Source organism: Prorops nasuta, unplaced genomic scaffold, assembly GCF_024137725.1.
Source record: "Prorops nasuta isolate Cenicafe-Biocafe unplaced genomic scaffold, Cenicafe_Pnas_1.2 PNAS00145, whole genome shotgun sequence".
Taxonomy (NCBI): domain Eukaryota; kingdom Metazoa; phylum Arthropoda; class Insecta; order Hymenoptera; family Bethylidae; genus Prorops; species Prorops nasuta.
Genome location: NW_027116942.1, coordinates 54,361 through 77,941, shown reverse-complemented (window position 1 = coordinate 77,941; position 23,581 = coordinate 54,361). Strand labels below are relative to the sequence as shown.

The 23,581-nt window shown below is 34.0% G+C and overlaps 1 protein-coding gene across 7 annotated transcripts; it reads left to right on the top strand.

The window, feature by feature from the left end:
• Positions 1–404: 404 nt before the first annotated feature.
• Positions 405–22,599, top strand: LOC136785079 (trehalase-like). Of its 7 annotated transcripts, XR_010824542.1 has the most exons (9): positions 2,170–2,711; positions 7,170–7,256; positions 7,686–7,842; positions 13,548–14,330; positions 14,458–14,591; positions 14,856–15,409; positions 15,565–15,820; positions 15,953–18,414; positions 19,466–19,591. XR_010824542.1 is itself a non-coding variant. In XM_066746095.1 (8 exons), the coding sequence occupies exons 3-8, from the start codon at positions 7,703–7,705 to the stop codon at positions 19,605–19,607; spliced, it is 2,004 nt and encodes a 667-aa protein (XP_066602192.1). In that variant the 5' UTR covers positions 406–545; positions 7,170–7,256; positions 7,686–7,702; the 3' UTR covers positions 19,608–22,599. The 7 variants fall into 7 exon arrangements, 6 of the variants coding, with proteins under 6 accessions (XP_066602196.1, XP_066602192.1, XP_066602190.1 ...); XM_066746095.1 differs by lacking the exons at positions 2,170–2,711; positions 15,953–18,414 and adding an exon at positions 406–545 and having other exon boundaries at positions 15,565–15,815; positions 19,466–22,599; XM_066746093.1 differs by lacking the exon at positions 15,953–18,414 and having other exon boundaries at positions 15,565–15,815; positions 19,466–22,599.
• Positions 22,600–23,581: the final 982 nt, after the last annotated feature.

Here is a 23,581-nt window from a genome sequence, read left to right as displayed (position 1 = left end):
AAAATTTAATTAACAAACGAGAGAATTATCGTAGAATCCAGCTGTGCTTATTTATAGAAATTTGGTCGCTTTGATTGTTTTTGGGGAAGTGGCTATGAGGGGGTTAGAGGGGGGAGGGGTTATCAAGCAAGAATTTGGTCAGAGAGGCTCGTCAAGGTCGAAGGTTCACGTTCTCCGTTCTCCATTGCAGTGGATACAGCTGCCCGTATACCTGGTAGAGTAGAAAACGCCAGCAGCTGCCATGGATGACGTAGCAAACGCGTGAATGACGCGATCTCACCGATCTCCTCGGCTCGACCAATGAAATCGCGCCGTTTCGGGGGCTCGCCGAGCACACGCGATCTTATAAAAGAAACCTCTTACCAATCACCAAAGACAGTGACGCGTTAGTCGAGCCCACGAAACTCTCTCGTACGTAAACTAAACAAACTTGGAGTCCTCTTCTTGGAAAATTTTCCAATTTTGTATCCCTGAAAAAATATTTTAACTGGAGCTACGAAAACACAGTGACTCACGTAATCGTCGATACTACAATTTTTTTAATAGTACGTAAACAAATTTTGGGAGTTTTTTTTTTCGAGAAAATTGGAATTTTTTAATTCTTCGTCTTTTTGTCTTTAATCATCACGTTTATTGTGATAATTTGTGAAGAGTTTTGTGGAGACTGTTCCTGTAGTGATTATTTTCCTTGTGTTTTTTTTTTTTTTTTTTTTGGTTTGACTAATTGGAAACAGAATTCAAGTGTTTTTCTCAATTATGTGGATGAGTTTTCGAGTCTTATACTTGGGTCATTTTCAATTTAACGCTTCGACACGTGGCTCGAGTTTCCTCTTATTGGCTTCAATGAACTCAAGCAGCCAAAAATATCTGTCATTGACCATTTGTGCCCATGACGATACTCAATTTTCACTAATTGCCTCGGGCTAACAGATATCTGACCTGATTTTCGTTAATTTCGAACGAATTGTTCTAAAAAAAACTAACACACGAGGTAAATACTGGCATGTTAAGAATAGAACTCGTAAGTGACTTTTACGATATTTCGAAATAATTTACGAATTAAAATACACGTCGATGAATGATTCAGAAAAAATTTAAGGTGATATAAATAGCTGGAAAAGGCCAGATGCAACATTGGAATTCCACGAGTACATAGTTATAGTTAAAATGAAGATTTATAGGTGCAAAAACTTGAAGAGATAAAAAAATTACAAATAGAGCTTCCATTCTTAACAGGGCAGAATAAATTATTAGACTCGAGAATGAAAAAAATTACTAGACAATTTTTACTCCAACACGATTAATCAGTGTTTACACATTTATAATAATTCTTTAAAAAAAAAATAAAAGGGGTGGAGGGTGATAATCCAGGTAGAATTTCTAAAAAATATAGTAGATAAGTACACATTTTTCCTGATTCACTTCGTTGAGTCAAACATCGCACATTAGGTGAAATATTTACGATCATAACTCTTGGACGTTTCGCCAGTATTTTGCTCATGGGATCATCTATACGTGAAATTTTTGCTATAGCACACCAAACCAGTTATAACTGATTCGAAGCTAGCTACGATTCAACGTAATTGCTCGAATAGCAGATTAAGGATGTGTCAACTGTACAGAATTATATTCACTTTACGAGATTTCACAAGATGGAACATTCGGTTTATCGCAAATTTCATTACAATCTTTCTTATCTTTATATCGTCAATCCTATTAACAAAAATTACCTCCCAGTACTTTTCTTCCTCCCACGATTCAAGCCAAAATTTAATTTTAATTTCACACTGAATTATCCCTGAATTAACACTGTGAAAAAATAGTAAAGATAAAAAAAAGAAATAAAAATTTCCAGTAGATAAAGCTTGAAAGTCGATGAAAAATTGGGTGGAAAATGATCGCTTGGATCAGACCACAGACATTTAAGTTTAGTAATCTTTGCAACGGGAGATAAGAAGGATGAAATCAGAAAGAGAGAGAGAGAGAGAGAGAGAGAGAGAGAGAGAGAGAGAGAGAGAGAGAGAGAATTGCAGAGGATTGTTTGGTAAATTTTGCTTGGGGGGAGTTTCTGCAGTCGACAATGCCTCCCACCTTGTCGAATTGTCCGCGCGTTTCCCACCACGTGAGACTCGAGAACTACGTAGCTGCAGTAGTAACAGCCAGCCAAGCAAGTTGAGTGAAGCGAGCGAGCGAGCAGCAGCGACGGTAACGACGCTGAGGAGTCAAGTAGTCGAGCAGTCGAACAGCTGAACAACCGATCAGCTATCAACGGGAATTTTCTACTTCGCCGTTGTCCTCCTCCACTACCGACTGACTCTTACTACTGTCTTCTATAAATCTGGTTTTCCTGGTGATTGGAATTTTCCTCATTTTCCTCCAAATTTTCCTCGATTTTCCAACAATTTTCCTTCACTGATTTTTTTTACTCCTATCATTCTGGTTCCTTCCACATTTATTTTTCCTTTTCTCCCTCCTTTACTTTTCTATTTAAAATTCCACCCAAAGTACTGCGCAAGAAACCACGTGTCCCACAGCTACCTCCCAATCGCGAAGGATCGAGTTTCAAGGATTAAATCACCAGGTTCCATTTAATTGAGAAGAACCAGTAGTGCTCCTCGAGAGACTCCATTTGGACATTCGTACCCAAGGACTACCCTGTCGTCAGATCCACACTGGTTGACAACGATTCTGGGGCTTTAACAATTTTTAAGGTTTGAGATCTTGCGAAAAGCTGTCTGTCCACACATCTACATTTTCCACTTGCAATTCTGTCGGTTTTCACTCTCGCCTCTGCTTTAAGGTTCTCGACCAGAGTCAAAGGTCTCGATCACTCCTTTTTGAATATTATTTTCAAAGTCACTAGAAGTCACGTGACCAATCCATTTCACCTGTTTTGGGGGATTTAATTTCCTAGGGAATTTTTGGATTTTTTACGTCGTTAAACGGTGGAAGAATGGAACGCTTTCCGTTTCAGCACAGAGCTGGCAGTAATTTCACGTGAAACTGTATAGCGAAATATGACATAACGAGTTGTGTGTTAATCGACCGAACACACGAGTGAATCCGTTTACGTTTAAATCACTGCGCACGAATCTGTAGATTCCGTTCAATTTTCCAACGTTCGATCGTCCTTCGTTACACATTCATGTAGAAACACAAATACGCGCGAATATAGCCGCGACTGAAAAAGTGCATATGTGAGGCGAGCATAAAAAAATATTGAATTACCCCCCCCCCCCCCCCCCCACTGCAATTATCCGGTCTGACACAAATGGTTTTTTCTACTTTCTGCACTTTTCAAGCAAAATTTTCAACCACGTTCGCCTTTGCCGATGGTGCAATACTTCGCTTCCGGTTTATTCAGGGCTCCTCAGACTTTGACCTTGCACTTTTTGCAATTTTCCTTGCTCTCGCGCGAATCGAGCAAAATCGTTGCAAGAACTTTGAAACGGAAGATTCGAATCGACTCGATTCGTTATCGATTATATGCAAATTTTTATGCAAATCTCACACACGTGCGTCGAGGATCACGCACACTTATACATAACTACAGGATATAATTGACAACAGTACTATATATATATACCTATGATTTCGAAAACCGTAGTGTGGTACTTTTTCCACTTGTGGTTTTTTCGCCATAATTACGGTTATCTCCCGCTGCAATATATCTATTTTAAAGACCGAACGATCGACCATTCGTCAGAGTTTTCTGCTCTCGTACTCCGCATTAATTGAGCGCTGAACCAATCGGTAATCGGCGATCGTGAAAAAGCAAAGATTAACTCATTAATTTGGCTGCAGTAAATTTTAAAACGCAAAAAGTCATTCGCAACGCAGCTTTTGCGAAAAGAGCTGCTCGTGTGTGGGTAATTTCAATCCTTTTGGTTGCTTAATTGGCAGTAGAGATAAAACGTAATAATCAGACCATTCGGCGTCGAGCAGTGGAAACGGAAAGTAACGTTCGGACGGCTCCTCGGTGGACTCCTTTTTAACAGTGGTAAATGGACGGTAAGAATCAGACTCGGTTACTCAGTGTTTTTAAATATAGTTTCGTCGAGATTGGTGGATGAATCAGTGATGTTTAATGACGGAAGTAAGCACGAATGATTTCCACTTGGGTATAGTACAGTGATCGGCATGTAAATTCACCGTTCCATTATTAACATTCTTGAAAGAGATTGAGGACTGAGCGAAGTGAATTACTTTCTGGATATTTTTGAACGCATTACGAAGATTGTGCCATTTGTTAGGCTCATAATTAATAGTATAAGGAAATCACTCGTCTTGGAAAAGATTTATCGTCTCGATTGATATAATCAATTGCACACATTTTCGTTTAAAAATTATAAGCCTTTTTTCTGTTATTATTATGATTAAACAATAATTTGCAAGGATTTTTCAATAGGCTTTTTGATGTTTTTGAATGACTTTTAGTGGTATGAAAACATTCGTCATTGAAAAATATTCTACGACCTGATCGATCATTTTCGATTTACTATTATTTAGAAATTGAAATTTTCTGTTTTTATTACAAAATTTTGAGGGATTTGTACAATTTTTTGTTGGTACTTTACGATGACTTCCGGTGACCGTTCAGGATTTTTGGTATTGGTGAAATGAGATTGGCAAGAGAGAGAAGGGAAGAGACATTGAGTGATGGGAGAGGAAGGGGAGGGGGTTGGGATGAGTTCTATTCGCGGCTTTCAATGAGTGGCAAACGCTTTTGACGCAATGCCCGCTTAAAAATAGTACAACAGCTTGTCACACAGTGCGATATGTCCCAAGCGTAATTCTCTTGTGACTGCTTTCAGGGCTCCCCGATCGTGAATGATTAAATCAGAAAAGCACTCTTTTTGTCAAATTAATACTACAAAACCTCTTCATCACTCTTGCCATATTTCATACCCCGAGTTAAATCATTTCAAAACTCTCTTCCAATAACAATTTATTAACGAAAACTATTTCTTCAATATACATATATATATATATATATATATACACACTGTTATTTACAACCAAAACAATTCAACAGACTTTCCTCTCGAGTCAATATTTATCTCGTTCATACATTATATTTTCTTTTCCCCTGAACTTCTGTTCATTTCACAGTTTCATTAATATTTTCCAATGGAGATATCGTTGATAGACTCAACTGTAAGTATAATAATAATATTATTATTTTTAATACAAAGAAAAATCGCATTCCTCTGGTTCCCTGTTATTTCTTCTGGGGATATTCCTGTGGGACGCAAATAGCAGGGTGGATGAATCAAATTATAGCTATATTTAGTCGAGATAAATCGCACACAAAGCAGCAATTGACACTGTAATTGCTCCACATACACCATTTTCTGACCCCCGATCAAATCGTGGTGTTGGTCGGTTAAAAAAAGATTTCGTTTTCGTCACGTGACACCCAAAAACAAGCTACGATTATCCTATATGTTCATTGAGTACTATATATGTGTGTGTGTGTGTGTGCACAATAGCAAATTCATTATATAATTTCTATATATCTCAACTTCCCTCCGACGACGACAAACGTACAAACCATTATTTTAACCTTATCTCTTTATTACATAAAACAACTGTTTGTTTTACTCGATTTCTCTCTTTTTTTTTTTTTGTGTTATCGTCTCTCTAAATTTATTCAACTTTACCTAATTGTTAACATAATTGTCCTGTATCCTGTTTCTCTCTCACCATTTGACAAAACATCGTTTTGCAAAAATTAAATCACAAAACTCCAACATATTTAAATAATTGTACAAACGATTTTTTAATTATAACGTTCTTCTCTTATCACCACAAATTTTCATGCAATTTTCTCGAAACAATGTTTTCGGATATTTTGTTGTTATTTAAACTTTATCTGAGAGATCGTAGAGATTAATGTTCGAGGGTACGTATTTTTCTATAATTATACTCAAATATTCTTTTGAAAAATGGCCTTTAAAAATATATTTTCTCACTACTTGTATAATTACTCTTATGATTCATTATAATTTGATAATTTCTCTTATTGAGACTGAGACTCGTTACGAAATCAGATAAAAATTTATCGCGATCCGATCGGATGCGTGAGAAATATTCTGTTGTGTGTGACAATCTTTTTTTTTTTTTTCTTTATTAATAATTTCCGTAACTGCCAGCTCTGTTATTGTTATGATGTAAACGCGCAAAGTTTGTTGAACAATTTCAGTCTCACTCGATTCGCTTATTATCGTTGTGCAACGATCGACAAAATTAACCAAGATTCCTACAACAATCTCGTTGTCTCGTCGTTTGTTCCTTGTTATCTTTATATTTTTATCCGCCATGAAACTGTATTTTTTTCATGGTCGCTCTGTATAATTTCAGTAACAGTCACACTGAAAAATGAGCTTTAAATATAAAAATTATTTCTCAAGTTGTTAATGGAGAAAAATTTGCACTAATAGAAAGCAATAACGGTGGTATAAAACAAACAAATTCATTAATTCATTAAAGGGTGGGTTGTTTATTTGCCTGGGAGTAACAAGTTCAGCTACCATATGACGTCAGACCAATGATAAGAAAAGGGCGTGGCTAAATTATTATTCCCAGCCAAATAAAAGGCCACGCCCACATTGTATCCAATTAATGAACTTACTCACTCGTGTATATTTTTTTTAACATTAAATTCTATCCCGAATAATCACTACGGTTTCAAAGGATTTTGTAAACAATGATGATTATTTATGTAAAAGATAAAATTCAGAATTATTTAATTCCTGTAGAAATTGAACAATTGTTTATCGATACAAAAAACGAATAGCCAAATCATCATTCCTGATAAAATGAATGGCCACTCCCATTTTTTACCTACTTAGTGAACTTGCGAACACTTGAATAATTTATTTTACATGAAACTGTATTCTAAACAAACTACGATCGTAAAGCATTTTGTAAACAATGCTGATTGTTTACAAAAATGTGATGTTCAGTATTTCTAAATTCGTGTAGAAATTAACGATTGTTTATCAATGGAAAGTTTGCATGTTCGCAGCGTGGCTTTGACCAATGATAAATCATCAAGAACGTGAGGATAAAAAATTTCAAAGGGTCCCCCACACGTAAACGATAAACTCCTACGTGTTGAACAGGCGACGCGATATCTGACCGATTTCTGAATTTTTCTGTTTCAGAGAAGATGTGGCCTTACTTCTGGAGCTGAAACCGTCTCGCAGGCTGCGTAAGACCGAGGAGCCCCATCCGAGACCGATCACCAAAAAGTAAGGACTTTCGACACATCCTCTCACTTTCCGAAAACCAAAAGTTTCAAATCGAAAGTATTCCTAAGAATCAAAAATCGAGAAAAACGCAAAAAAAAACGAGCAAAAATCATTGGGGAGGAAGAAGGAGGCTCCAGAAAAAGTGAAACCATCAAGAATTTATGCTATATATTATATATAGACTTGAAAAAATAGAATCGGATAATTCGAATAATATAACAATCCGAAGAGAGCTTCCAAAATTTTTTTTATAACTATTATTCTTGCTGAAAATAGAAAAAAAAAACAGCAAAAATTCCATTTTGGTTAGCGAGTAGTGTTAGTTGAAAAATTTGTAGGGTACAAAGGAGGAGGGGGGTGAGAGAGTGTGTGCCTGTCTGTGTGAGTGTGTGTGAGAGAGAGAGAGAGTGAGAGTTCAGAAATTTACAGACTGGAGAGAGAAAAAAATGGCTGGTTTCTCCACGTTTGATGAAATGAAGTTGTGCCAAATGGTGTTTGCTGTCGTCGTCATCGTTCTTCTAGTGGCAAATTCTGCAGGTGCAGAAGAGGAGTCGCCATACAGGAAGAGACCTCCCCCTTGCTCGAGGTAAGTGTCTTTAAAACAATTAATTTTAATTTCCACGGGAATTCGGTAAACCGACGAAAAAACTCATATTGGAACAGAAATATCGCTAACCGAAGTATTTAGGATCGATGAAAGTTGCCCCTATAATAAAAAATTAAGTTAAGTTTCAAGTAAGAAAAATCATTGTTTTTGCCCATTTTTTCATTTTTATTACGAAATTTAGGTTTGGAGCGTTAGTAAACTTTTAAATCAATAACCGAGCAACCACGATTAATTTGTTTATCTAAATTAATCATTGTTTTAGGTTATTTTTTATATAAACACTAATCCTGCGGTAAGAAAATTCTAATCTTTAAGGAATCTCCTTCTTTCCTCCCTTTAACGTCATTACAGTTGATACTCTGTCAAAAAGTTTGCTTTGATGTGAGATGTGTTGATAAAAAATACTGCTACAAGTTTTTCATTTGATTTATAAATGATTAAAACATACAATGATTCTGATTTGTTTATTTCGTATGAGGTTGAAATGATTATTTATTAATTAATGATATATAACAATAATGATCATTGAATTATATTGGAATTACTAAATATTTATATTTGAGAATACACGTAAATAAGGTGAAAAGGGGAAGTTAAAAGAAAGCGAGTTTTTTTATAACTAAAATCACTCTAAATACAAACGTAACAAACTTTAATGTATATGCAAAGTTGGAAAATAATTCATTTTAATCGCATAAATTTTTCATCAGTGAAACAATATAATATGAAAGTTTACGAACCAAATCATAACAAATTTTTATTAAAGAAATGAGTATGAAGTGGTTAAAATAAATTAAAACCATTATACAAGAGATTAATCTGTTTCCTTCTAAATAGTGCATAGATTTGTTTATTTAAAAAAAAAATGAAAACATTTTAAAGTCATTATAACTTAGATCATTTGATTCCGCTACATCTAAATAATTTGTTGCACCAAACGGGGGATCTATAAGCTGTTTTACCGACGGGGAAAAATATTTCAAGTTCACGATTGCGATGATATTACGATTAATCGAGTAGCGGATTCATGACTGAACGAGGATCTAGCTAATTCCTGAAATGAAGAAATGCAAAAATGACGTAAGGATTAACGACACCTGTGACCAAACATCGCATTATTGACTGAGCACCGTGCACCGTCATGTTAGGCAACACGCGCGTGTTGCGCAATTTTGCTCGATACCTGCTCTACAAGCAACAGAAAAAGCTAATACACAAACACATCGTACAACCCAAACAACGGGAAATTAATATCTGTGGTAGTAGACTGATAATAACAAGCCCATTTCTTTGTTTCCTATTCCGAGAATTACTTCTCTATACACTGTGTTGTTTTACCGATGTTAATCCGTTCATAGTACATTTCAAACCAGTGAGAAGAATCTTTGTTTTTAGTCATTCTTAGTATCGACTGAACTCTCAAATTCGTAATATTTACTTTTCGCACATTGTGTAACGAGAATTTTGTTTTTAGTAAATCTTTATTTTCTTTCAATTCATTGTAAGCCCTTTAGCCTTTGTGTTTATCTTTTATATTTGTTTACTTTCAACGTTCATCCAAACTCATCGCACTCGGATGTTTTGTTGTGTTTTTGTGTTGTTTTGTATGTTTCTCCACAGTCCTTCCACAGTGAACACTCTGTATACTTTGTTTTTCATTTTACCAAGAACCCTTAAGGCATTTTAAGTTAAATGCTCTTTCGCGATGGCTATTTTTATTTATTTTCATTAAATTCAATGTTATACGTTATACGAAAATCTTCCTTCGGGAACAAAGCTCGATTATGTCGCTGCCAGGAATTAATGGGCGGGAGGAATGCCCCTGAGGAGAGCCAAGATAATTTGTGCTTAAAGTCTTGGCTCGAACAAAATTAGAGCAACTATTGCGAATAGACGATACTAGCGGAGGGTCTATAGCCTCGTAGATCTTGTTGTCAATAGATACAAAAAAATTACAATTTTTTAAACAATACCAGATGTAACTACTAATGACAACAATTTTTTTTTATCAATTGTCATTAAAATTCTAAACAAATTTCATTCGTTTTTACAAAATGTTTCATTTTATTTATTTGGTTATTAATTTTGCGTCTTTTTTTAATTATTTTTATTCGATCGTGCTGTTTAATTAGTTTTTAGGGCATGTTTTCTTGTGTTATACATAATTATTGTTACTGTTTTTTTTTTGTTATTGTATACCCATCATAAAATCTTTCATCGTACGTTGAATTATTGTTTTTTACGTATCAAGCAGGACGTAGGTGCGTGTTTACGTGACGTTTACCGCAATCTAACCGCAACGACTGTTTGAAAAATTGCCAAGGGACTGTCGTTCGTATTTCGCGATCCCTGATGCCAGCTCTCTCATCTCGATGATATTTGGCCCCTGTCACGTGTCTTGGACGTAACGGTCATGGTCCATAACTTTTTTTATCAAAAATAGAAATCCACTTCTGATCAAAATCCTCCTTATATACCTCTCCAACGTATTTTTCCATATCTCTTCAACTACTCCCTTTTCCTCCTCAAAAATAAAATTTCAACAATCACGAAAAAATAAAATTATTACGACTTAAAAAAAAAGACAAAATTTTGTCTATGAAAAGTGTCATTTTTCAATTTCACTGCATTTTTTTGCGAATGTTCTAAAAAGTTTGCAAAAGGTTATCGGATAGGAAGAAATGTGACGTAAAGGCGTATTTCACGAACCAATAAATCAGAATCCCTTGCGATTGTTAAGGCTCTTGTTCCTTTTCCACTTAATTAGATCGCGCAGCAATTTTCTTTAGGGAAATGGCCTTAGCAGTGAACTTCGGTATCTGAATCGGAAACGTCGTACGACAAGACAACTAGGGGCTTAAATTAACTTGTTCCGCAAGTACAATGAACGTGACCTTGAACCACAAATCAAATCCAGTAGGGAATTTCACGTGGAAGAGTCAGTCCTTCGCTCGTGTGCTTAAAAATGTTGTCCATTATAAATTTATGAAAGTTTATTAATTTCTTACGATTATTAATTAAAATGTATATATATATATATATACATATATAATAATATAAACCACTTTAAAGTCTGCTAATTTTTTAATAAAACCATTAATTTTAATATTTCACCTCGCCCATTTCTTGGTTTAACTTTGTTAGGATTTATGCGCGATTCAAAGAAATCTAGAAAGATCCAACGGTGAATCTATTGGTCGAATGGAAATTAAAGGTGCACCGGTGAGCCAGTAGAAATAATAACAATAATTTTTTTTTTCTAATTTTGTAATACAATATACATCATTTAAAAAACTTATAATTTTTTATCTACAAAACCACATCATCGATCATAATATTTCATCTCGATGATTTCTTTGCATAATGTTGTTAAAGATTTAGCACTATTCAACAAAATCTGGAAAGATCTCAAAGTGGATCGTTTAGTCGATTGGAAATTTGAGTCGAGTCAAAGAAAATAATTACAGTAATTATTTGTTCAATGATTTATCTATACAAGACCATTAATCATGAGTTTGTCCGGACGATTTCTGTGCATATTTTTCTTAAGGTTTATGCACGATCCAAAAAGATCTGGAAATATCTCACGGTGAATCCCCCAGTCGGTTGGAAATTTGAGGCGCGTCGGTGGATCACCAGAGACAATTGCAGCAATTCTCTTTTATTATCTACAAACTTATTTATCGAGCAACACAAACACACCGTGTTAAATAAAATTTGCCTCACTACTCGGAAATCTTTCTAGCGAGATAAGATTAAAATTGTCGAACAAATTAGCCATGTACTTTTTTTTGCCTCTTATCAATTTTCCAAACGATTTTCTCAAAATCTTAATTATTTCATTAATTTCTCTCCACGAACACCGAATTATGTTAATCAAGATAATTTCACTTTTGGTCTTTCGTGCTGAGAGGAATTTTTTATTCGCAACTTCTTTGCCAGTCATAGTTATGATGCTAGTTTATTATCGGAAATTCCTTTCCACCTTTCGTGAGAAAATGCATTGCGTAATCTAATCCCGCGCATCGTGACGAATCCAAGAATTTATCATGTTTTTTTTTTAATCCAGCGTGTCCTTTTTATGGAATTATTTAAAAACTATACTTGCAATAAATTTTACTAGTATAATAAACTGATTTCAATTTTTTCCTGTACGATTTTTTCTATAATTTTTTGATTTTCGTTTGAGATTGTTAATATAGTTTTATTTTTGTTTAATTTTTTTTTATAACGCAGTGAATCGAAATTATTTAATTTATTTATTTGCCATCAATTTTGTCAATAGAGTATAAATTATAAGATACTTGTTCAAATTTAACGCGAATCGTCATTGTAAATTCTCTGAGGTTTGCTTTGGTTTTTATTAAGATTTACTTGGCCCGGATTCGACCTTAAAGGATCGTTCACAGTCTGATTACGACGCTCCTACAATTTACGTAACGACGTCCGACCGTCTATTATTAAGTGCAAGCTGTCGTTTGATATTGATTATACCCAGTGTTCACCCAGAAAAAAACAATTGTCATTAACGAGTCATTAGTTTCCAATTTTTATTGCCAATCATCATTGCCTAGGTCAGGTATGCCAGAACAATTTGCAAAAGTATTTGGTCTGCTTGCCAATTACAAAAGTAGACCACTTTTGCAAAATCTTCCTTTGTTATATTTCTATCCAGGTGAACAACTGTGTATAATTTTGTTATTAGTCTCAATATTTATTATTGATAATATTCAATTGTTTATTTTAAGTTATAATTTTACTTATCATCGATCATTCTCTTAAAAAGCATAAATAGAATTTTTATTTTAATAAAAATCAATTTTGATACTTTTTTTCATTTTTTATTCCTAAATCCCACTTTACCTTTTTATTATGCAATTTTCTTGACTCTGGTAAACGAATAATGATAATTTATTTTTAAAATATCTCTTATCAACACACCTCACAAAAGTTTAAATTTTAAAGAGATTTGTTATTATTGTCATTAGTAATAATTTTATGTACATTGTGAAAATTATTTTCAGAGAATATATAAGTGCTTTTTGCATATAAAAATGAAATCTCTGATAAAGTGGAGATGAGTCGGAGATGCTTAAATTAATCTATACATGAAGTGATGACCTTTTTTTCCGGAACAAGAACACGGAGTAATTTGGCAAAGTCGCAAAATTTTGCAACTTTTAGGATGCCTACGTTGATCTTAAAGCATTCATTTTTAGTCAATCTTACTCGATGCATTCTGCGAATTTCAGTCACTAATTTTCAAATTTCTTAATTATTCACCCTGCTTCATATATAAATATTTAAACCAACCCGAATACATAATAAAAAATAAATTCAATTCTCTCCTTATTCAGAATTTCATAACTATTATACCAAACAATTTTTCCAGACTTTTTCTTATGTTTAATTGTCAATTGCACAATTTTTATTAATTTCATGAATTTTTTATTTTTTGAAAAACAATCACCGAATATATCTAATTAATTCATGACCAAATATCGAGGATTTAATATCGAAAATAATTAAAGCGAAATTATTCGAAACCAGGCGCAAAATTAAGAAAAAATTCTAGAGAAAAGAAAATATAAAATAGACTAGAAAGGGGGAGGAGGGAATAGATAGAATAAGATGACAAACAAGTGGGAAATTCCAAGAAAAGAGAAAATTTATGGATTTTGCAGCGAAGTCTATTGCCATGGGGACCTGTTGCACACCATTCAAATGGCGTCGATCTACACGGATTCAAAGACCTTTGTGGACATGAAAATGAAAAATTCACCGAACGAGACCCTGAGGCTTTTCCAACAATTCATGGATGATGCTGATAATCAACCAACAAAAACTGAGATCGAAAGATTCGTCAATGATACTTTCGATCCTGCTGGTTCGGAGTTCGAGGATTGGGACCCAGCTGATTGGACAGCCACACCCAAGTTCTTGGATAACATTGTTGACAAAGATCTGCGAAAATTCGCCTCGGATCTCAATCACATTTGGAAATTTCTGGGCAGAAAGATGAAGGATGACGTTAGAATCAACGAGAACCAGTACTCCATCATTTACGTGCCTAATCCAGTCATAGTTCCTGGTGGAAGGTTCAGAGAGTTCTATTATTGGGACTCCTACTGGATCATCAAGGGCCTCTTATTATCAGAAATGTTCTCCACTGTGAAAGGAATGCTAAACAATTTTGTGTCAGTCGTGGATAAGATTGGGTTCATCCCAAATGGTGGAAGAATCTACTATAAGATGAGGTCACAGACCCCAATGCTGATTCCAATGGTCAACGAGTACCTGAAGACCACTCAGGACTGGGAGTGGTTGGAGAAGAATCTGTGGCTGCTGGAAAAAGAATTCAATTTCTGGATGACCAATAGAACAGTCGAGGTAGAGAAGGATGGGGTCAAGTACACGTTGGCTAGGTACTATGAACAATCTTCTGGACCTAGGCCAGAATCTTATAGGTAAATATTTTTATGTATCGATAGATCCTTGGATCCCTTTCATTATGATATAGAGGAATTTCACAAGTATTTTAACATTTAAATTGCAATGCTTTAATATTTATAATAAAAATATCGTGATTCTTAGGGAGGATTTTCTAACCGGTCAAAGGTTTCGAACCCTGGAGGAAAAGGATAAGTACTATGCAGAATTGAAAACTGCAGCAGAGTCAGGCTGGGACTTTTCAAGCAGATGGTTCATTCACGAAGGAACCAACAAAGGTAATTAACGATGAAGATCCTTGCCATTAACGCTCCACCAATCCCAGTACAGCTATAATCACTGTTCCCACCTTCCTTATCGTCAAGATCTTCTAGCCTCTCAAGGCTCCTCGTTTCCTTGGTGAAAGCCCACTTGAGACTTGATAATTATCCTGAGATCTGTCCTAGAATAAAAATAATCACTCGTCCAATCGTGGTCCATAAACATCCTGTCTATACATACTAGATAGAATCATATTTCATAAATTCTGTCAATATTTTTAGGCAATTTGACGAATCTGGAAACAAGGTCTATCATCCCAGTGGATTTGAACTCGATAATCTATAGGAATGCAGTGTTGCTAGCTGAATACAACGATAGGATGGGGAATGGTACAAAGGCAGCCAAGTACAGGAAAATAGCAGCTGAATGGATGAAGGCAGTGACTGCTGTAATGTGGCACGACGAGGTTGGTGCTTGGTTGGACTACGACATCATAAACGACATCAAGAGAGACTATTTTTACCCCACCAACATTCTGCCTCTATGGACAAACTGTTACGACCCTGGCAAGAGGCACGACTATGTCTCGAAGGTCCTCAAGTATCTGGAGAAGAGTCAAATCATGTTGAACCTTGGTGGGATTCCAACGACCTTGGAACACTCTGGTGAACAGTGGGACTACCCCAATGCATGGCCACCCTTGCAGTACTTCTTTGTAATGTCCTTGAATAACACTGGGGATCCCTGGGCCCAGAGGTTGGCTTATGAAATCAGCCAAAGATGGGTTAGGAGTAATTTTAAGGCTTTCAACGAGACTCATTGCATGTACGAAAAGGTGAGACTCATCCTTTACCATGAGTATTATATCTACAAGGATAGATTAGCAGGATCTTTTTTATTGAACGTCTCAAAGTTCGAAGATGTGAAATAACGATGATGAAGAAAGAACGAAGGAGGAAAATAATTCTGAGTCACACGTTTGTTTCTTAGTACGATGCCACTGTGTCTGGAGGAGGTGGAGGGGGTGGAGAATACGAAGTCCAACTCGGATTTGGCTGGTCCAATGGAGTTGTCATGGACTTTCTGGATAAATATGGTGACAGAATGACTGCAGAAAATCACTTTGTCCAATCGGATATTGTATTGAACTCAGCACAAACCCAAGCTACCGTTTCCACTGCTGGTCAGCTGTTGACTGGTATCATAGCACTCATCATATCAATAGCAGCAGGATTTATAGGGTGAGGTAAGTGTGAACGAAGGGACAAAAGGGAAATGAGTTGAAAATTGAATCAATTTATCTTTAATAATATAATATTATATTTTCTCAAATATATATATATATATAAAAATGAATTTTTATTCTTTTCTGTTTCAGATATCTGTGTGATCTAAGTCAAACTAGGAATTCGTGAATAAGTATTATGGTAAAAGATGATGAGAGATTATTAAGTCCATATATTTTCGTGCCACCCAACTGAAACTCGTTGTCTTTTGTTTCTATCTTGATTAACGATAGGAGAGTGCTGGCACTCTTCAGCAAATATCATGATATTCAAGTTTGGAGTATTTTATCGTTCTTACATCACCCAACGTGAATGCTCACTGGGGTACCAAGAAAGTATCGAGGTGATGATAAAGTACCAATAAAACTTTGCCAAGGGTTTGGTAATTCAATAGGAAATACTCTTGCATTTAAATGGAAAAAGTAAAATCCCTTTGTTGCTGTAAACTATTTTGTTGGGTCGTCCACTGGTTATTTTCAAAGAAGTAGACACCCCCAACGCTTAACTATATCAATGTGTCGATCGTTTTATACGATTGCTTTAGAAAACTGACAAATCAGATTTGTCAGTTTTAGAAAATTTCTATTTCCAAATATGTTAGAATAACTGTGTGATTCGCGTTGCATGGTCATTTGTTATTTTATGCTGATTTATTACATCAGTACTTTGTATTATTTTTGGACAATGATGATTTGTGTTTGTTGAAATTGGAATCCATGCCAGAAATGTGCGATCCACTCTTAAGTCTCTCCTCATTTCATGAATTTGACTACTACATCAATACTTAATCATTTCATTCAGTTACACTTACACAGAGTTAATCTTAAGGAACTTCTTTGCTGGTCAAAGTGTGTTCTCAGGAAAATCTGATCTATGAACATTTTATTGTTAGTATTCAAAGCCATTACATTTTGTTCTTCGCGTAGATTAGGCTTGTAGGGATAGAGAGTGTTAAGTATTGGAGAAATCTATACCTCTACCTGTACGTCGTATGATCTATATATATTAAATATAATGATATACGATGGTGCATCGTATTATATTTGATATATGGAATATTTTTTATTTTAATTCGCGTAGTATTATTAGAGTAGTATTTTCTGTGTACATAAAAAGCTGGCGTTCTAAGGCAACCGAACGAGATTCTAAAGATTTCAAGCTCTACATTAAATAAGATTTGTAAATACTGCAAGGCTACAGCGTGCAAAGAGTAGATTTATCTAGTCAAGATAAACATAAAATTAGCTAGCATATTTGTGCGTCGGTGCAGATTATATTGAGGTACATTTGCTGGTTAACGAAGAGGATAAATATTATTATAGCTCGAAAATTATAAAGATAAGCATACCCTTGGCCAGCTTATTTTTGTCAAATCACTTTAATTCGCAGTAAAATTCCAGATGGTTGCTGCAACACGGATTCTACAATTAATTCCTTTTTCTCGTTGAAATTACAGTAAAAGAAAGAACAGATGCTTCGTTCAAATAGTTCATATCGAAAGAAATTAAATCTTTACTGCATTCTTATGATCTCAAAACAAAAACAAGCATAAATAAGCGTTGCAGAAATTTTTAACTACAGACAATTTTTATTTTTAAGTATTTTACATATTTACGAAATGTTAGGTAATAAAGAAAGAAAGAACTACACGTATACCAGAGAGAAATATATCGCTATGTAATTGCGATTAATACCAAGTGTTGTGCCTTTTGTGAATGTTGTGATTAATTTTCTTTAACACGTTATAATTTATCTCGAACTTAATTACTAAGCCAATGTGTATGTATATATTTGTTTGAAAAATTAGATAGGATATACAAAAATAAGAAAGTATCAGAGTGAAATCCAGCATGCCTTTACACTTACCCACACATTACTCCCTGAATAACCTTTAATAAAATAAATATATAAATTATCCCTATCCTAACACAAATGGTTTCCTGCATGTTGAGATGAACATTGTTCCATTGACCACCAGTTTACAACCAATAACCACTACGAGAAATTGTCAAATACTAATTTCTTTTTAGTATCTTGAAATATATTTGGACATAGGGTAAGTTCATTACTGAAGACTGTAAATGTTATTATACTTATATTGTTATGATATAATTAAAAAAGGAAATACGAGATCCACATCGTACGTAAATTATAAAGAATAAAACGACGTTTAAATAAGAGCTTGGATAGTAAAAAAGCTTTCAATTTCAAAGCTTGAAAATATTAGGACAACTCCAGTATGTATACTATATTGCACTATAAACGAAGTTCTCATTCTAATGACAACATGTGACTTTTGCGAGGCTCCAAGAGGACAGAATTTTCCAGCTGTTTTTAGACATTTGTAGATGGCAGCTCAATCTCTTTATGTCATTATTTTCTGCAAGAATTCAGACAGACCCATTGTACAGACCCCAGTCTGGTAATCTTCACTGAAACATTCGCACAATTTTACACACGCGAAACTGATTTGTTCGCATACAATTAAAACCAGTTATTTTTATACAAAGTACGAAGGCGATCAAGCTGACTAAAAGTGATTTGCAGGATGAGTGTATGATTAATTTTTTTACAGTTTAACTCTTGGCTTTACCATGCAATTATGCCTCTATTAACAGCACTGGTACAACACATGTATCATTGTATTGTTCTGCGAGATTAAAATTAAGTTATTTTTTTCACCCATGCACATTCAAGCAACTACAGATATGCACATGGTTATAGAGATGACGTCATATAGGGTATAACAGTGGTAGTCTTCCAAGAGTTAAACAATAAAAAAATTGTGTTTTTTCGTAAATACTGCATTTGTAACGCTTAACAACGATAAATATATGTACATGTGTTTTGAAATGACGTCATATGTGATGACAGTGGTGGTCCAAAAGTTAAATAATAAAAAAATCATGTTCTCTGCAAACACTTCTTTTGTAATATTTAAATATAATCGTGTTTACTCGATGCGAATTGAAAAAGCCTGTAATTGTAAGGCAGCGATAAAAAAAAGAAAATTAAGGCTACTCCAATCTCGTTTTGTTACACAATTTTTAACGACGCGCTCGCAGGAGTGTAAAACGTGGGTGTGTCTCTATAGACTACTGTAAAAATTTTCACAGCTTAGTGAACGCAGTGGCTTTTCAAGGACAAGCCGAAGCGCGCGAAAAAACCTGGATTATTACGCGAATACTTGCTCTGAACTTGAATATTAATGATGGATAAATAACGTGAGGAACGGATTATGAGATCAAAGGGAAAACTTGATTTATTTCTCCATCCACTCTTTTACCATACTACTTAAAATTTATCTCATCTACCAGAGATTTGAATAAAGAGCGTTTCACACTGGATTGGAAATTACCGATGAAAGATTATTATCGAACAATGTTAATTATTGGATATTATTATAGCAATAATATTGCATAAACATTCTTGAGAATTAATTTTTTTTAATGTTATTAATTACTCTATAGTAATATTTTCTCTTTTACTTTCTAATATATCAAAAATGTTTATAACTTTATTATAAATTTTGGTGTCAATATTATTTATATAGTATATGAAAAAAAGTAAAGTGTATTTAATAGTGGATTTTCAATTTTTTACAGAATGGTGGTTTACAAGAGGAGGCACTATTACGTACCTGGGCCCTCAACCATGCCGAACAAGAGAAATGTGGGGACTGTTAACAGCAACCTGTACCGGAAGAGGTTTGCCTATACCGAACTAAAAGACATGAGCAACGATTGACGACCGCTGTTCCATTAGGGCACCAACTGCTTATCAATAAATTATTAGCACCAAATGAACTGTATATAAAGCGCACAATGCGATTTAAAGAAATGGACCATTTTCTGGGACCTTGCGCGACCTTCAGAAAATTATCAACGGTCGAGACTTATTGGGTGACCTTGAAAAGGCGCTTTAAGAAAACAACAATTCCGCGAGAGGAAGTCAAGATTTTCCAGATGCTTCCGGAAAGCTTGGACCACTTCCGGTTGTGTGCTATCCGTGGATGTGGAGAGGAGAGCAAGAAATAAGATCTTGGAAATTTCTTAGATACTCTGCGTGTGACCCTGATCGACCTTCAAAATAATCAGGGGGTCTGCAAAGTCAACGGGAAGTCTCTGATGCTTGAGAAGAATGACAAGTCTGCAAGGTGTCCTTGAGCTCCTAAAACAAAGTGTTGACAGCCATTGGTTGCCATTGCCACTTTTTGCTATTTTAATGGTTTTTTCACCAGGCAATATGTAGACCATGTAATACCCAATAATGTTTTGCATACTTATGGTTTAAGGTTGAAAAGAATGAGAGAAACTAGAAGAGCGAGGAAAAATTGGAGTAGAATGAGATTCTTTGGTAAAAATAGAATTTTGTATGAACTTTGCAAGGTTAGACATTGATGAGTGAAAGTTGTGTGTAAAAGATATTTTTTTTTAAACGATTGTAAGTACAAGAATGGAAATCGCGTGGAAAAGATTTATGTAAAGAATGCAAGCAGCTTAAAGTTTTGTGCTAAAAAATATACAGAGAAGTTTGAATGCGAGAAGAAAGATTTGGGTGACGAATTTATAATTTGGACGCTGGATCCTGGGTCGAAGCTCAAGATAAAAGTATATCAGCGCTATATTTTGTTCTTTTCTATTGTACTAAGAGGATATGTGCACATATGGGAAGCGTGAACCGACCATGACGTAATTATTAATTATAGCCAAGTGTAAGATATGATATTTTTCAATTCTATGAATGATAGGGCCGTTGTAATTTGGAAAAATTCAGGGCTGGAAAGCTTAGAATTTGAAGACAAAAAAGCAGTAATCATTCTAGGTAGACGGTAATTCCATGCGAAAATGATAAATTGTTATATAATTTATCTAGTTTTACTTCAGAATGTCCTTATTTCAATCTCCCGAACATAAAAAATGCTTTTTTGTTTTCAAATTCTGAGGTTTCCAGCCCTGAATTTTTCCAAATTACAACGGCCCATAGTAAAATTCAACTTGCTATTTAGGTATGTGAATATTAATTAGTAAACAAGTAAATAATTCAATTAGTAAATCAATCGACGAACGTTTCTTGTGAAATGGCTTTAGTTGGAAATCTATAGAAAAATGTACATACTGATTATTATATGAAATAATGCAATTATCAATATCGATTAATTGATCAATTGTTTTATGCTATAAAGGTCACGACTAAAAGTTATGTTTAACATTGTAATTCGTTTGTATGTGATTATAACAGGATCAACGTGAATATTGAATATATGTGAGAGTTTAGGGTAAAATAAGATAAATTAACAACGTGCTATGCGAATATCGTTTTAAGAAGCGAGGGATTTATTAAGGTGACACTAGAATTATTCTGGAAAAATGGGTATTTTTGCTAACATTTTTATAATGCCTGTTTAATGTACACGCTTTTTAACATTCGCAATAAAAGCTTCGTCGATCGAAGTTTTTTTAGTATGAAAAGAAAATATGATAAAATTCGCAGGTCCCAAGTATAATGCTAGGATTTTCTATTTCCTACTTAATCCAACTTGCATTAAACTACCAGTCGTATATTTCTTATAAAAATAAAGTCGAGCTTTCAAGTTTCTCCAAACGTAGATAATTTTTATTTAATGAAGATACAGTGAACATTTGGTTTCCATTATCAATCAGTATTTCTTTAAACAATTAAGCTTTCAAGTTCCTTTGAAAACAACAATTTATAGAATAGTTGTTTTAAGTAAAAGAAACTGTAAAGTTCAACTGTTTGCTTTACTCATTCTTTTACCACTTAAGTTTAATCTATACTGATAATAAGTCTACAATCATTGCAATAATTGTGCAAAAACCTTCACTGCTTTAGCCAAAATTTTAAATTCAAGAGCGTCTCTCTCAGGGATATTTTTTACTTCAGTCCCTAATGAGATTAAGGAGAGTAATTATACGTACGTTAAAATATTAATTCTACAAAAACAAAATAATGCCAATGAAAATGGTAAAGATTATAAGATTTAAAATATTTCATTTTATTTAAACCCTGTTTCCTGAATTTGTCATTGTCGAATGTATTTGCGTGTCTATAAATTATAAGTATAAATATTGTTTTTATTAGATTATTAGTAAAATTTTACGAAGGCTATCGATTAATTCTAAATAATTGCCTTTTCAATTTGGCGTATTATTAATTATTGTTGTGGAAAGTATGAAATAAATGGAGAGAGAGGGGAGGGAGTGAAATAGAATTTTAAGCACTTGTCACAAATAAGTAAATTAAATAATTATAGGACGAGCCAAGAGACGATATTATTATTGTACAATATATATGTTATATAATTGATAATTGTGATACTCGATGATAAGTAGGCCTGTCATATATAGTCATTGTACAGAATAACTTTTTTGTTCATTTTCTTCTTCCCTCGCTAATTACTATTTTACACAAGTACGTTAAAATTTAATTATTTATGTGTAAGTATGTTAAACTCTGACAAATAGAAATAGTCATTGCATCAATATTCTTTTCCAGCTCATTGAATTAATTTAGTAAATTGAGATATTTTATCGTCAGTTAAGTTTCTTGCCTGATTTTCAACTGTGAATTGTACGATATTTATGTATTACTAACAGCTCTAACATTTGTATGACTCGTCTATGCATAAAAGGAAGGCAGAGCAAGATTTAATTGTGTAATATATGTATATTGTACGTATCATGGAAATTTTAATAAACACATGAACGACGTGACAAGAGCCCATTTGGTTAATTAAATATCATTTCTTTCTTCATTTCGAACAGGGCAGTGATTTGAACCCGTAAATATGTGTGAAGTTAGGACCCAAGACTCAAACTTTAATAGCTCTGAATACACTTCTGACTTAATTTAGACCAAAATAGAAGTTCCTGATAGTTTAGATAAATAATTTTAGTCGTTTTAATTAAAAAAAAAATAAAATTAGAACAATTGGGAGCTAACTTCTCACAACACCTAATGTTAAAAATAAAATGCTTTTTAATAGAGATCTAAGTTAATTTAGCTATAAATAAGACTTCCTGATAGTTCAGATAATTAGTTCTAACGGTTTATTAAAAATAATCTCATTTGAAGAGTTCGATCAAAATTTTCCAAAAAACTTTCACCACAAGTCCCAATAGTTCTGGTGCCAATTCTGCATTCCTCTTGGCGAAACATACAAAATATTCTTAAATATTATTAATTGAAAAGCTTCTTTCTCTCGAGAGTGAATTAGAATTCACAGTAAGATCAATTAAGATCATATTTTACGTGTGTTTTTTGTTTTTCTTTCAGATTTAGCTTTCGCTATATAGGCAACTTAGGCAAGCCCTTTAGCATATCGTATTAGTTAGGAATCATACTAATGGATCTAAAGAAAAAGGGTACGTTGATATAAATTTACCTTCCTCTGAAAATATGTATTTATCTCATTTTGTCTTAGGTTCTCTTTTAAAACTGTTTCTTCAACCAAACGAAAAGGATTTTCTTATATATTATTATATACATATTTTTAGAGCAGATTAATTACAAAATATGCTGGTCTAATTTTCATAACTGTACACGGTTATACTATCCATATGTTTTAACTTTTCATTTATTAATTCGCATTTTACTATTGGATATTTCTAGCAAAAAAATTGCTAGTCCAATATACGCGGATTATTTTTATAATTTTTGTTAAATACATATTCATATAGCAAATTAATTGCAAAATATGC

Coding starts and splice junctions, on each gene's coding strand:
- LOC136785079 (XM_066746095.1), top strand. CDS start 7,703: ATGGCTGGTTTCTCCACGTTTGATGAAATGAAGTTGTGCCAAATGGTG. Junction 14,331..14,457: donor CCTAGGCCAGAATCTTATAG/GTAAATATTTTT, acceptor CGTGATTCTTAG/GGAGGATTTTCTAACCGGTC. Junction 14,592..14,855: donor TCACGAAGGAACCAACAAAG/GTAATTAACGAT, acceptor CAATATTTTTAG/GCAATTTGACGAATCTGGAA.